We start from the raw sequence: 16646 nt of genomic DNA, 5'->3' as shown, positions 1-16646 counted from the left end.
AAATAAAAATAATCTCATTAATAATTCAAAATATAATACATAATTTTTACACAAGGCCGAGCATTATTTGCCTCCATTTGTCATAAATGGGGCAGTCAAACCTATAAGCAAACAGGCCCAGGATGCTGTTGCTGCTGCTTCGAACGCGACTGAGTAGGGAGGCCACTTTCTTGCGGATAATTGCGTGGAACCCATCCGTGTGCGTCTCCGCGAACATACTTGATGCGCGACAGAATCGGGGCAGCTGCGTCAGCATCCTGAAAATGTTGTTATATTGGACGCGCAGAACACTGGCAGCCTTACACAATAATTAAATAAATAAAAATAATCTCATTAATAATTCAAAATATAATACATAATTTTTACACAAGGCCGAGCATTATTTGCCTCCATTTGTCATAAATGGGGCAGTCAAACCTATAAGCAAACAGGCCCAGGATGCTGTTGCTGCTGCTTCGAACGCGACTGAGTAGGGAGGCCACTTTCTTGCGGATAATTGCGTGGAACCCATCCGTGTGCGTCTCCGCGAACATACTTGATGCGCGACAGAATCGGGGCAGCTGCGTCAGCATCCTGAAAATGTTGTTATATTGGACGCGCAGAACACTGGCAGCCTTACGAATGTATGTCACCCACAGACTGCTCGCGTAAAAAGATTGGCAATATGCCTTGAAAAGTGCCATCGCTCTACGCTCCCTTTCAAGGTCACTGTCATCTTTTAGGTCTTCGGTGACTACATGACCTAAATATTTAAATTGGGTCACCACCTGAAGAGCGCTGCCGTTCAGCTTAATGGGTGGAACATTCATTGGCTTCACTTTACCGCTTTTATCAAGCTGTCGACTCTGGAACTGTTTTACCTGTGGCCAAAACTTATTTAAAGAACATTATCTATCTCTCAAGTTATTTTTACTGTCTGGCTGCCATGTTGCTGCTATATTTAGCTTTATTTTCGTTTATTTTATGTATGAAAGTAGGCTTCATACCGTTTTTGCAACACCTAATTTTTCGATTAGTAGGTATCTACTTATTGCCTATTGAAACATTAAAATAAAAAAATGTTGGCTTAGATAACAACCCAGCGTTATCTTAGCTATGGTTGGTAAATTAATCGTTTTCTGTATTGTTTGCAGTAACCTTTGTAAAAAGTGTTCGAGGAAAGGACACAGCAATATATAAACGCTATACATTCTGCACTAATAAAGTTCACATAAACACCATATCTTGGCGATGCACTCGACGTAACACTTGTAACAGCACATTAGTCACAACCAAGGATGGTCACGTTCTACGTGCCTATCCACATAACCACGCGGCTCCCAATTTTATCATTCAAGATGGGACTTATTTGAAACTGTGAATTATGTTTATTTAAAAAACAAATTTATAAGGTACTTAAAAAAAAACTAAATGTACAGTCAGCATCAAAAGTAGCGGATCAAATAACGTTTCATAAGTATCTACCATTCTGTAACAGCTTAACAAAAAGTGATGTCTTTAACATAGAACAACTAAGACTGTAAAAGATATACTTTTGAGCACGAATTTTAGAAATTTATCTATATTTGGAAAAATTATCCGGAATATGAGATACTTTTGGCGCGTTGTTTCATCCGCTACTTTTGATGCTGATTGTACCTAACCGTAGAAGCGATAGGTATTTGATGACTGGAATCGATATTTTCCATTGTTTTGTTTGGCAAAGGAAAGGCAAGTTGATAATGATGAAATTGTTATAATTTTATTGTAGTTCACAGGCACGTCAACATGACTTCAATAAAATAAACGAAATAATTATTATGGCGTGTATTCGTTTTTAACTAGCTTGTACCAACATGTTTCAATTAAATGGAATATGTTTCCTCATTTTGATTTACCAAAATTTTTAACAAATTAAAAACAGATTGCACATCGAGTTGGTGTATGTATACCTTAACTTCAAAACCTTCACTATAACTACAGTGTTTGTATAGAAACATATACTTACTATTCAAACATCAAAATAAGAAAAATAATTATAGGTATTACCTATTTTTATTTCAGGTCACGAAGTGGACAAAGTCGAAAATCCATCTTTTGACTCATCGGCGCTTGATCCATTACAGTTTCAGACTGCAGATAATAGCGAAAAGCATCGTGGTGTGGTAAAAAAGAGACGAATTGACAGTATATCCTACATGACTAATAAAAAGGCACAAATACCAAAAGAACCAAAGACGTGCGATTGTTCACGTTGCATTTATAAGTGCAACGATCAATTTGGTGAAGAGGAAAGAAAAAAATTGTGCCGATATTATTGGTCTTTAGACTTCAAAGCAAAAAAACGTTACATTCTTTCCCATGTTATCATTAACTCACCGAAAAGAGTGACGATTGTTCGACAATCAATGAGAAAACCCAGAAAATATACAAAAAAATGTTTTCTTGGTGAATCTGATAAGCAAAAACAAGTATGTCAGGAGTTTTTCTGCAAAACTTTGTGCATATCGAAGGATGTTATTGTAGAAGCTGTGAAGAATCGTGACAGTAATGGGTTGTATACAAAAGGTGATAAAAGAGGCAAAAGTACTAAAACAAGCGAGTATGATTTGATGTTTATAAGACAACACATCGAATCATTCCCTCAAACTGTGTCGCATCATGACAGGAAATCGTCTCACCGCAAAAAATCAGATGAACCGCCTTCTTTTAAAAAAATGTATGAACATTATAAAATAAAATGCAAAAATAATCAGAGGAAACCCGTGTCAGAATGTACGTATCGCAGGATTTTCTTAATAGAATATAATTAATTCTGAATAAAACCGGATCATTACCGGATAGTACTTAAATTAATTAAGTGTAATAAAATAAAATATGTATAAGTTGTACGATTATTGAAATTAAAGTTTTGCCGCTAATCAGGCAATCATACTTTATGTTTTATTTATCTATTCACCACATTAATAAATTAATTATATTTTTTTGTATTCTATATTTATATTAAACAAAAAAGAGAAGTGAAAACTCATGGGATTTGTATGAACACGAAATTTGTGGATACATTTGACATTTTGTTTTTCTAATACACAAAATATAAATTATAAAATTACACATTTAATTAATCAATGCAAAAATATATAATACTAATTCACACATTTTTATTGTTAATGACTATAGAATGGAATAAACTTTCACCGAACCTGTTCATAAGTTATTCTCTAACATGTTTTGTTTTATTTATTTATGAACAAGTTTGAAAATGGGTACTAACCATTCCTATTTTCTGTTTCCAGTAACCTTAGTAAAAAATGTAAGAGGGAAGGAGACGGCTATAGTCAACGGCTTTACTTTTTGCCACGACAAAGTATACAAAGAGAAGATATCTTGGCAGTGCACCCAGAACAATGTTTGCAAGAGCCGGTTCCACTCTACCAGGGATGGGCAGATTCTTCGCGCCCCTTCTGATCATTGTCATGCGCCCCCGAATTTTGTTATTCGAAATGGAGTTATAATCAAACTGTAGATAGGTGGTGATTTTGACGGGTCTAACGCGATGTTATTTTTGCCTTATCTGACATTTGGCTGGGACGTCAGCGTCAGTCATCTGTGACCACAGCTGGTACAACCCAGCTGAAACGTCGGATAGCTAAGGTAAAAATAATGAAATAATATTACATTAGACACGTTTAAGCGCGTTATAAATATTCACATTATATATATATCGTTGTCTAAGTACTCTCAACACAAGCCTTATTGAGCTTACTGTGGGACTTAGTCAATTTGTGTAATAATGTCCTATAATATTTACTTATAATATTTATTTATTTATGTAAAAGACTAAATTGCTGTGCACTTACAGAGTCTATATAACTTACCTTATAAAAGGGCTATAAAGATGTTTTGAGTTAAATGAGCGTTATAAGCTAATGGCCGCCAAGTCATAATTTACCCATTTAATACTTCAGATATCATATTTTAGCTCAATTAAGGTTGAGTATCTGTGTCAATATCGATCAATTCATTAAACGTTAAACATGAAGTTTAATCTGTTTTTGTTTCTTGCCTTTTAAAAAAAATATAAATCTAACTTCATAGTATTTTCTCAATTTTATTTTAGGTGCAATGGGTTAACTTCGAAAGCGGGGTAATTTTGAAAATCGCTAATTTATACTAAACCAGAAGCATTTCATATTTTAGCAACACTTAAGGTACTGCAATGCTTATCAAGGTATCTTGCTTACTGTTGCTACAGCAGAAAATACTTCTAGTTTTGTAACTACCTGATATGCAATTTTAAAAATTAACTTGCATTCGAAATTACCCCAACGTTACTTGATATTGCTTAAACTGATTTCCAGTGACATACGTCAAAACCAAAAAAGGGAAGGATATAGCGATAGTCAACGGCTTCTCCTTTTGCATCATCCACAATCCAAGTAACTTTAACGTGTCGTGGAGGTGCACAGAATACAAGAGCAACTGCAAGAGCCGATTTCTTGCTACCAAAAAAGACGGACGAATAGTTAAACCATACTTTCATTTCGATCATAATCATGTGGCGCCACCATTTGTTTTAAGAAATGGGGTTTATTCTACTGTATAAAATAAGTGTTAGTTTTCTGTAGAAAGAAATAGTTTTGTGTCGATTGTGTGAATCTTTTTGTTACCATGTTGATCATAATAATTTAAAGTTAATAAAGGTATTCCTGCCTGCGAAACCTATACGCCAAACGGCTGTGACGGTGCGTAATCTATAACTTTTGTTTTACTATGGCACCCCTTTTTGTAATGTTATATAATCCTCATTTTCTTTAGACCAAACTACATGACCGTACTAGTATTATATTATGTATGTATGTAATTTCAATTATTTTTTTACATACATAATAGTCACATATTCAATACCTTACCTTAGTTTTTTTTTTGAGTTACGATATCATCTAATCACTGTCTTGTAGTTAAAAAATGTACCGTTCCCTTTGAAGTATTTTTTTTTCTAGTTACATAGGTACCCCAAAAATGAAAAAGGAAGTGGCATAGCAATTGTCAAAGGGTATACGTTCAGCATCAAGAATACTTCAAATAGCGAATACGTGTCCTGGAGATGTACTAGCTCAAATCATAAAGCCCTGCCTACGAAGCTGATGGTCCCGGGTTCAAATCCTGGTAAGGGCATTTATTCGCGTGATGTGCATGGATGTTTGTTCCTGAGTCATGGGTGTTTTCTATGTATTTAAGTATATATAATATATATATCGTTGTATTTAAGTATTTATAAATTATTTCATTTCATTTCATTTATTAATTGCATTCCATGGTACGTACAGATGTTATCTTAAATAAAATTTTCACAACATGGACCCTGAGTAGGGTATATATAGCAAGTTAACCTTATTAACTAAATACTTAAAATTACCTTACAAAACATATTATTACCTATTGCCTACTATCCAAATTTAGTAGTCTACGTATACTTCCGAAAATAATTTAAAATACATTACAATCATTCGTTTTAATAGTAGTTATTCAATGTAAATAACTATACTAATAATAATAATACGGAATAAAATATTATATAAAAAAAATGCAGGGATGTCAATAAACAAATAATAATCGAATTTAAAATGTCGCGAGTCTTACTAATACTAATTTCTAATAATAACTAGCGTGTAATTAGCTAAATAATAATAATGTCAATTCATTAAATCATTCCATTACATTGAGACAAAGGTAAAAGATAAAAAAAAATAATAAAAAAATTGAAATTAATACTTATTCGTTATCAGATGTCATAAATTCTTGATATGAATAGAATGATTTACTAATTAACCACGATTTGAGTTTATTTCGAAATATATTATAGCTTTCAACAACTTTAATAGAATCTGGGATTTTATTATATATTTTTATTGACTGGTAATAGGGCCCGTTTTTATAAATAGTTAATTTAGATTCTGGAAGTGCTAGTTGTCTATTTCGACGCGCGCTTTTAACATATTGGAAGTTAGATATGTGTTTTCTTACAAATTATATATATCGTTGTCTAAGTACCCTCAACACAAGCCTTATTGAGCTTACTGTGGGACTTAGTCAATTTGTGTAATAATGTCCTATAATATTTATTTATTTTTTACCTCCACCAAGGAAGGAATGATAGTTTACGATAACTTTGGAGATAACCAGCCGGCCCCTACGTTTATTATACAGAATGGAATTTATTATAGACAGCGAGCCCAAGCACACGTTTAGAAAGAGATTCAAAAGTTACGAGTAGCGAGTAGCAACTGTAGAAGGCCAAACCATAAGGACAATTGTAACAGCAATTTTACCTCCATTAAAAAAGAAGCGATAATTTACGGTAACCACGTGGTTCCCTATGTTTGTTATACGTATATATGAAGTGTATTTAAAAAAAACGAGTCACAAGTCATATTTCTAATGAGAAACTGAAGGTACTCTTGTTAGTTTTTTGTTTTTTGCTAGGATTAAGTATTGCTGGACAAGCTTTTGAGCTTGAATAATACGACAAGTGTAACCATAAGACCAAGAGGCATAAGAGCCATTTCCTTTCCACAAAGGACAGTGAGATTATTAGGGCCAAACTCGACCATAACCACCGATACTTAGGTTGACCTACAGGCTACAGGACGGCGTCCAGTCGGTCGACCCAATTATGCCCTCTTTACAGCACGATTTTCACCTTTTCTTTCGAGAGTTAGACCGTAATTTCCATTATTAAATTTAATTGAGGTGTAAGTTACATATAAAATAAAAGCTTTTATAACAAATGTTTTTTTAACAATACACTAACCAGTTACATTGTGTTCCAGTGACATGGGCCAAAACCATGTACGGGAAAGACGTAGCGATCATAAACGGTTACGCGTTTACTATTAACCATGTGTCAAACAGGAACATGTCTTGGAGATGTGTGAACTATTGGAACAAATGTAAGAGCCATTTCCTCGCGACTAAGGATGGATTGATAATTCGAACACATCTTGAGCATAACCATGCGGCGCCTTCGTTTATTATAAGAAATGGAGTTTATGTTAAAGTCTGATCTAGTAGTAGTTTACTCTTTATAATGCAAAAACACGTATTAAAAGTAGCATACAAGTAGGAAAAGCGAAGTACAAAGGCAAACGCCTTTGAGATCCTTCCAGTTAGTTGAGGGACATCTACCTTTGAGTAGATGAGAGGAGAAAGTGAAAAGAGGATAACAAATGTAGCAACATGTACAACAACGTACCAGGATGACAAAGAATATAAATACATAATTAAAAATGTATTACCCAAATAGGAATGGGGAAAATACACAAAAAATTGGATTGGAGAGAAGTAGAAAAATAGGCAAAAACATAGGCAAATTAATCAGTCAGATATCCAACTTAACCTCCTTTTGAGCAACGCAACCGATTTGATCTAGTATTATATAATAAATATACCAATGTAGTGCAATATGAAAACCAATGTACCTATCGATAAGTCATACTATGCCACGTCCCGGGTAAATTACCCAGACTTGAATTTAAAAGCGTTTACGAAGATTCGGCGTAAATTACATTACACCACTGTTTACTATAACAAAACCACTTTTATTTGTATAAAACAAGTATTTGCAATTTTTGCAATATCGACCCAAAAATAAAAGTAAGATTTTCTTGATACAAGTAGGTAAATATACAATATTTTAAAGTATTGTTCGTTGTATTGTATTGTTTCGTCTGTAACTGTTTAACCTAAATATTCATTTCCAGTGATCTGGCTTAAAACGATAAAAGGAAAGGACACAGCAGTCATCAACGGCTTCACATTTTGCGTCAACACCGTCAATAATAAAAACGTATCTTGGAAATGCACGTCGTACGGCGCCACTCGATGGTGTAAGAGCCACTTCCTTGCCACTAAGGATAGAAGAATAATTCGTGCTAATCTCAAACATAACCATAAAGCTCCGGCGTACGTTATCCGCAATGGAATTTATATCAAAATATAATTTTATAATACCCTCTGGTCTGGTCACACCCTCGTTCCGGGTCGTTCCTGATGCAGAGGTTATCCGTCACCATTCAACGTGGCAACGCGGCGAGCGTGATGGGCTCCTTTGCATCTGGAGGGGCGCGGGGCGAGTTTTGGGGATAATTTTTAAGTGTGTTGGTTAGATTTAGGTTTTGGTTTCTTTAGGTTATGATTTTTGTGTTTGTATAACTTAGTGATTAATAAGACGGTCGTGTTTTAATTTATCGCCACTTGTATCGAATTTCCTATTTTTCGTACTTGTATCGTAATGTACTATTACCTATCAATACATTTTATAAAAATAGAAATATATAGATTTAATCCAATCATCCATCTTGGATAAAGCAGCACATAAAGGCTCACAATACTACTACTACAAAACTACACAATAAATACTTCAAATATATGTAACTTTTATTGCAACTTTTTGAATAAAATTGTTAACTGAATATATATACTATTAGATAATGTGTTTATCAATGATAGTAATCGTTTGCTTTGTAAAAGATTTAGGGAATGGACAGGTTACAATTACGTACGAAGAGTGAAGAGGTACTTATTATCTTATCAAATAATTTGTAGGGTTACAAGTTCTCTACAAAGAGGTAAGCAAACAGTGTGGCCGCGGTTGGCTGTTTACAGACCCCATACTACCAAAGATCTCCGGTGTACTCATGGATCACAGATCAGAATGCCAGAATTCCCTGATATGAGGCAGCGTCGATGCCGAATGCCAGGCTGCCGAAACAAGACCACAGTGAAGTATCAATCGTGCAATCTATTCTTGATTTACCCAAGAAGACACTGTTATAAAATATTTCATCAGTGCGGCATCATGTTTTAATTTAAAGTGTTTAAGTTTGCATATTTTCTCCATTTCAACGCTTGTTTTTAATTAGTCTTGTTACAGTTTTCTATTTGAGTAGTAGTTCGGTTTTTTGGTTCACGGGTTTACTATATGTTTTAGGATAATTCGTTTTTACTTCTTAAATAATATTGATTTTTATAAATAAATATTATAGGACATTATTACACAAATTGACTAAGTCCCACAGTAAGCTCAATAAGGCTTGTGTTGAGGGTACTTAGACAACGATATATATAATATATAAATATTTATAAATACTTAAATACATAGAAAACACCCATGACTCAGGAACAAATATCCATGCTCATCACACGAATAAATGCCCTTACCAGGATTTGAACCCGGGACCATCAGCTTCGTAGGCAGGGTCACTACCCACTAGGCCAAACCGGTCGTCATATTTTATGTTTATTATACTAAACATTGCTATGAATTTTGTTATAGTAATAATAACGTTAAGCTGCGTTACGTTTTTTCAAAATTCCAAAGTAAAACTTTTGATCCGTTATGATACATTTTAATAATTATTTATATTTTCAGTGATCTGGGCCAAAACGAAGAAAGGGAAGGACACTGTAATCATCAACGGTTTTTCCTTCTGCATCAACACTTACAGTGTCAACGTGTCCTGGAAGTGCACATACAGCAGCATGGGTTGCAAGAGCCGTATGCTGTCTACACCGGACCGGACGATAATTCGCGCCAACCTCGACCACAACCATACGGCACCTGCGTTTGTTATTCGAGATGGAATTTTTATAAAACTATGACTTGGCTCTTTAACTTTTTTTAAGTTAGTTTTTATTTTATGCGGTCATCCGTCAGAGAACCAAGGTTAGCGAATAGCGACATAGCTCAGCGATTTCGCAAGCTAAAGTGGCAGTAAGCAGGCCGCTGGGGCATACTGGTTCGCGAGTGGAGACGAAGGGACGGCAGCGGCACACGCAGTGCTTGGCGCTCTGTAACTAGGTGGGTCGATGGTATCCGGAAGACAGTGATTGAAGGAGAAGAGATGAAAATCAAGTTGTGTGGTGTGCCATGGGAGAGGCCTATGTCCACTTGTCCAGCAGTGGACCTATACAGGCTGATGATGAATTATTTTTAACCGACTTCAATTTAATAGAAGGAGGAGGTTCTGTATTCGGTTGTGGCTATTTTTTTTATGTACGTTCACCGATTACTCCGACACTCGAAGTCCGATTTGAGTATTCTTTTTTTTTATTTGAAAAGAGTTACTGTCGTATTCGTCCCATTTTAATTTGCTTCTGATCTGATGATGAGATCCATGAAGAATTAAGGGAACTCCTCATTTTTTAAAGGCATGTATACGGTGATTTGGTTGTTTTCTTAAACAAATCGAGCATTTTCTCTCAAAAACCATCAATTTGATGAAGTGGCTCTGATGATGATGATTTTTTGATGATAATGATGATGATTTTTTTCATGTAGTATGTTCACCGATCTCTCCAACACCCGTAGTTCGATTTGAGTAATTCTTTTTTTGTTTGAAAGGAGTTACCTCTAAGGTGGTCCTATAATATTTTTGGTTCTGATCCGATGATGGAATCCACGAAGAATTGAGGGAACTCCTAAATTGTTAAAGGCACATGTATGGTGATTCAACTGTATTATTAAGCAACTCAAGCATTTCCTTTAGAAAACTACCAATTTGACGTAGTGCAACTGTAGCCTTACCACGAGTTTGACTCTACATATTAGCTGACGTGTTCGCAACTTACTTTCCATGGTTGTGATTTTCATTCATGCGTCTTCAAACATATCAGTTGGAAACGCATATACTTAAAAAAGGATAATATCTTATTTTATCCTTTTTGAGAGCAATGCATGAATTTAAGCTACAGGTACCACTACGTAAGACCTCTTTATTTAAGAAAAACTACTATATAATGAGTATTCTTGTGTATAAAAAAAAAAAAAGTTGCGATATGAAATAAGACAATTCCCTGACAAATTATTTACTACCAGGTTACACAAATGGTTAAAGGATAAATGCTTTTATTCCTTAAACGAGTTTCTGGATTATTCTGTTAACTAGATATATATTATATAGTTCTGAATCAAGTATAGTGACATTAAATTAATTGTTGAATTCTTTTTTATAACGTTCGTACACTTTTAATGTTGGTAATATTTAACTACGCGACTTGCATGTCATGTTAATGATTTGGTATTATTCAGTTTTGAAATTGTAATAAAGGGTTTATTTTTCTATAACTTTACGTTTGCATGCCATATTTTTGGCTAAACATGTAATACTAAATTAATTTGCTTTTGTCATCTGTATGCAATTACCATGTTTCAGCAAATAAATTTTTCTAATCTATTTTATTCTATGAAGTCGGTTTACTTTTTTTTGAAAAAAGTTTGGATATCAAGTTAATTTACATCCGTTGTTGTCATTTGAAGTATGCAGTAATGAGTTGTTGTAATCGATATGCGATTTATTTAAAAAAAATAAATTTTAAGTGTATATTTTATTCTAATTATAATTATTATGCCTATAAGTATTTAACTTTATTTCGTGATTCTTATTAAAGAAATTGATTAATGTAATTCTAATTGTATATTAAAATTCAATTATTTTTATGATATTAAGCATTTTGACTTGACTTCTTACTTATGTGTTTTAAAAAATACTTCTAATAAAGAATAATTTGCAAAAAAAAATATTTATTAATATTTTTAGTTACCCGGGCCAAAAATCTGAGAGGAAAGGATATTGCGATCTTTAAAGGTTATATGTTCTACATTACCACTAAAAGTGAAAAAAATATATCGTGGAGATGCACAATGGGGAGACGGTGTAAGAGCCACTTCCTGGCCACTCGCTACGGAAAAGTAATACGAGGCAGCTTCGTACATACCCATGACGCTCCGCCGTTCATTATACGGGACGGAATTTACATCAGAGTATAAATTTTGCAAGCGTTCGACAAGCTGTATTGAACTAATTTTGTAAAAAGTAGAAACGTTATCACAATACTTCTAAATAAAGGAAAGGTTTTATGCCTTTATTTACAAAATTGTGATAACGTTTCTGCTTTCTACAAAATTAGTATTACGAGTATTACATATGTGCTTTCGGGGGGCGCCTAGCCAAAAGATATGGTGGAAACATTTTCTGTCGACGGGTAAGCCTGTAGCAAATTCCAGTATCAGCCGATACATAGAATTTAACCACAATTCCATTATTTCGAAATATAAGATGATTGAACCGTGTACTTACGTGTTGTTTTCAAATGCATGGTTTGTAAAGTATATAAGTATGTTAAATTGGTGTTTGCTGTTTAATTTCAGCCTATTTTTTAGATAAATGGTTACCTTTGGTACCTAAAATGTTATTTCTTCACTATCTTTATGTCCCATTTAATTTAGTGATCTAAACCTAAAACGTGAAAGGAAAGGAGACGAAAATCCTCCATAAATCATACCATCGAAAATCGACATTTTCTATTTTTCCTTTTTGGGTTCCGTACCCAAAGGGTAAAAACGATATTACTAAGACTCCACTTTCTGTCGATCTGTCTATCTGTCACCAGGCTGTATCTCCTGAATCTTAATAGATAGACAGTAGAAATTTTCACATATGATGTATTTCTATTGCTGCTATAACAACAAGTACTTAATAAAACAGAAAGAAATAAATATTTAAGTGGGGCTCATCAACGTGATTTTTTTGCCGTTTTTGCGTAATGGTACGGAACCCTTTGTGCGCGAGTCCGATTCGCACTTGGCCGGTTTTTTATCAATCTTGTGAATATTTTAGTACTACCTACTTAAACTTTAACTATGTTAATATTTTTCAGTTTATTGGACCAAAAACAGGAAAGGCAAGGAGACTGCGATCATCGACGGCTTTACATTCTACATCAACACTCTTAATGGAAAAAACGTGTCTTGGCGATGCACAACAGGAAGAAATTGTAAAAGTCGATTCCTCGCTACCAGGGACGGAACCATAATTCGAGCTAAACTCGGTCATAGCCATGACGCCCCTGCTTTCATTATACGAGATGGAGTTTACTTCAGGTTATAAATCGACTCGATTGAGACAAGCGGTTATTGAATAAGATGTTCGAATCGTGTGTGTATTGTATTAATATAATAATAAATAAATAAATATTATAGGACATTATTGGACAGGACATATAGGACATTGAACACCTGAGGTATGCAGGCCCTCACTTGCCGAGGGTGCTCGCTCTGTTGTACAACCTCTGCATTAGTCACGCGTACTTACCTGAGGCAATGATGAGGACTGTGGTAGTACCAATTGTCAAGGATAAGGGTGGTGATGTAAGTGATAAAACCAATTACAGACCGATCTCGCTAGCGACAGTGGTAGCTAAAGTGCTGGACAGTTTGCTTAGTACACAATTGGACAATTACCTTGATATACATCAAAATCAATTCGGCTTCAGGCCTGGACTCTCTACGGAAACTGCCATATTGTGTCTTAAGGAAACTGTCAAGCACTACACAGAGAGAGGCACGTGTATTTATGCATGCTTTCTCGACTTATCGAAGGCGTTTGACCTCGTCAACTACGATGTCCTCTGGCGGAAGTTAAAGAACACGAAAATGCCAGTTGAGCTGCGTAGAATATTTAAATACTGGTACCTTAACCAGAGGAATGTAGTACGATGGTCGAACGCTTATTCGGAGCCATACAGGTTGGAGTGTGGGGTGAGACAGGGAGGAGTGACCTCGCCCAAGCTCTTCAACCTGTATATCAATGAACTTTTAGAGGAGCTCAGCAGCACTACTATTGGATGCCACATTGGCGATACTTGTCTGAATAATATTAGCTATGCAGACGATATGGTGCTGCTGAGTGCCTCTCCTTGTGGTCTGGCGAAGCTAATAAATACATGTGAGAAATATGCACTCAGTCATGGTTTGACGTATAATGTCAAGAAGAGTGAATGCATGGTCTTTCAAGTTAGAGGTAAAGAACTGCCACCAGTACCACCTATTAAGCTAAACGGAACTCCACTGAATAGGGTGAACCAATTCAAATACCTTGGGCATGTAGTAACCTCTGACTTGAAAGACGATGCTGACATTGAAAGGGAACGGAGAGCGTTGTGTGTTAGAGCGAATATGGTGGCCCGCAGATTTGTTAGTTGCTCAATTGAGGTGAAAAAGACTCTTTTTAGAGTATTCTGTATAACCTTTTACACTTCTAGTCTGTGGGCGTGCTATACGCAAAAACAGTACAACGCTCTTCGTATACAGTATAACAACGCTTTCAGGGTGCTGATGGGACTACCTCGGTTTTGTAGTGCGTCGGGGATGTTCGCGGAGGCCAGAGTAGACTGTTTCTACACTACAATGAGGAAACGCTGCACATCCCTGGTGCGCAGGGTGCGGGCTAGTTCCAACGGCATCTTGAGAGCGTTTGCGGAGAGATTTGACTGCCAGTGCCTGAATCACTGTCATATGATTCACGTACTGGTGTCCAAGCCTCTCCAGAATAGGTTAAAATATGAGTAGATATATTTGACTTAATTTAATTTAGTTTAAGTTAAATTTTAATCTTACGTTTAAATATAATAAGTTAAATGTAATATGATCCTAAGTTGGTCGAAATAAATGAATTTATATATTATATATTATATTATTACACAAATTGACTAAGTCCCACAGTAAGCTCAATAAGGCTTGTGTTGAGGGTACTTAGACAATGATATATATAATATATAAATGTTTATAAATACTTAAATACATAGAAAACACCCATGACTCAGGAACAGATATCCATGCTCATCACAAGAATAAATGCCCTACCAGGATTTGAACCCGAGACCATCAGCTTCGTAGGCAGGGTGACTACCCACTAGGCCAAACCGGTCGTCAAAATTCGTTTTAAATTATAATACTTACTTGGAGAATATCCACGAATGTTTTATTATTAAGTACGGTTTTGCTATTGCTGTTTGTTCTTTAATTTCATTCTCAAATCTTTAATTGTTATTTCTTGATTAATTATGTTAATTTTACATTTGAGAGAACTGGATCGAAAACGTAAAATGATACCTTCTCAAAACGACATTTTCTGTTATTTCTTTTTTGTTAATCTTGCTCGTTTACTTAAGTAATACCTAGATTCCGTCTAAGCTAACTATGCGGCAACTTTGTGGTTAAACAGTGTGGAAATGCTAAAAATTATATATTTATAGGAATTTGATGTTACGGCAAAATCTTTCCAAGTCAGCTTGCTCTGAATCTGTATCAGTATTCTATATTTGCTATGTTTTTTAGTAATCTGGGCCAAAAACGTGAAAGGAAGAGAGACTGCAATCGTCAATGGTCTTACGTTCTACCTCAACAATGTTAATAAAATAAACGTATCTTGGAGATGCACGCAGAGCAGTAGAAGAAGGTGTCCGAGCCATTTTCTAGCCACGCCGGACAATGAAATTATTCGTGCTCATCTATACCACAGTCACGAGGCCCCAGCATTTGTCATACGAGATGGAATTTACTTCAGACTTTGATTCAGTAGGTATTCATATGTTTTCACTGTGAAATAGCATGCTTAAACGTTTATTATACAATTGAAGTGTTATCCTCTTTTTTATTATGTATGTGTTTCCTGTTTTATCTTGAAAGTGTTTGTATTTTTTAAATCCGTGTCTGTGCATGTAGTTCGCGTATTGAATTGTTTGAACCATGCGTATGTGTACTTTCCTCTCCCTGTTGTTGTAATCTTGAATTATTCTCATGTAACTGTCTTGCACTATATTCCTATACTTGTAGTTATCCAGATGAGAAACAGGAGAAGGCAGTTTATCAAGGGTTTTTAGGATAAACGTATCTTGGATATGAATAGAAGGAAAAAGGTGTAAAAGCCATTTACTTGCCACAATCACGCGCCCTCGGCATTTGTCATACGTGATGCATTAAGACGAGAAGACGAGAAATCAAGTGCTACATTTAATGTGTTTATTTTTATCCAAGCACATTTAAATAAAAATACAATTAAATAAGAGGGGAGTCTACCGAAATCATTTAATTAGATGACCTATGTACGTAAAAACAATAATAATTAAAATGTATAAATATTTCATATAAGACTCCTTAACTCAAAAAATCTTTTGAATTTAAGATTAGTAGTTAAGTTTAAGATTATGTAATGTGATTTTTATTGAAATAAACAGCTGATTTCTTTTTTTTTTAATTACTACCGAACATTTTCATTTTCTGTATGTTTTTCGTTAGAGATATTTACTTAAACTCTAGTCCGTTCGGAAAGAGAAGAGTCGTGGAATGTATTGGGCCCCATACATTCCACGACTCTTCTCTTTCCGCACAGACCCTAACTAACATCTCCATGGCGTTTAGAATAAAACCTACGTACTAGTTACATACCTACTTATTTAAATAATTTTAATTTGTCTTTCAGTGATCTGGGCCACAAATGCAAACGGAAAGGAGACAGTTATTATCAACGGTTATTCGTTCCGCATCAATCATGTAAATAAAATAAATGTATCTTGGAGATGCACAGTAGGAAGAAACTGTAGAAGCCATTTCCTGGCCACCAGGGATAGAAGAATAATTCGCGCCCATCTGGAACACACTCATGCGGCCCCCCTATTCTATATACGAGATGGAGTTTACTACAGAGTATAGACATTAACCTCATATAATGTCTTCATTTGTATGTAAGCACGTTTAAAACAATTACAAATACGCTATTGCCTTACCTTTAAATGCCAAATCCTTTTAGCAGCATGTGTATCGGACA

General features: G+C 35.0%; 1 protein-coding gene across 20 annotated transcripts in view; it reads left to right on the top strand.

The window, feature by feature from the left end:
• LOC133515885 (protein tramtrack, beta isoform) overlaps positions 1 to 16646 on the top strand; it is a 526149-nt gene that overhangs the window by 341075 nt on the left and 168428 nt on the right. The window contains exon 5 of one of the 20 annotated variants that reach the window (XM_061848505.1): positions 4341 to 4600. The exons of 18 other annotated variants lie outside the window; for them this stretch is intronic. In XM_061848505.1, the coding sequence (XP_061704489.1) occupies positions 4341 to 4585 (245 nt within the window). In that variant the 3' untranslated portion in view covers positions 4586 to 4600. Of the gene's footprint in view, positions 1 to 2043; positions 2914 to 4340; positions 4601 to 16646 lie in introns of those variants that run through there. One more of the 20 variants, XM_061848457.1, reaches the window with a different exon arrangement.

Source organism: Cydia pomonella, chromosome 3 (assembly GCF_033807575.1).
Source record: "Cydia pomonella isolate Wapato2018A chromosome 3, ilCydPomo1, whole genome shotgun sequence".
Taxonomy (NCBI): Eukaryota; Metazoa; Arthropoda; class Insecta; order Lepidoptera; family Tortricidae; genus Cydia; species Cydia pomonella.
This window is presented reverse-complemented; position numbering and strand designations above follow the sequence as displayed.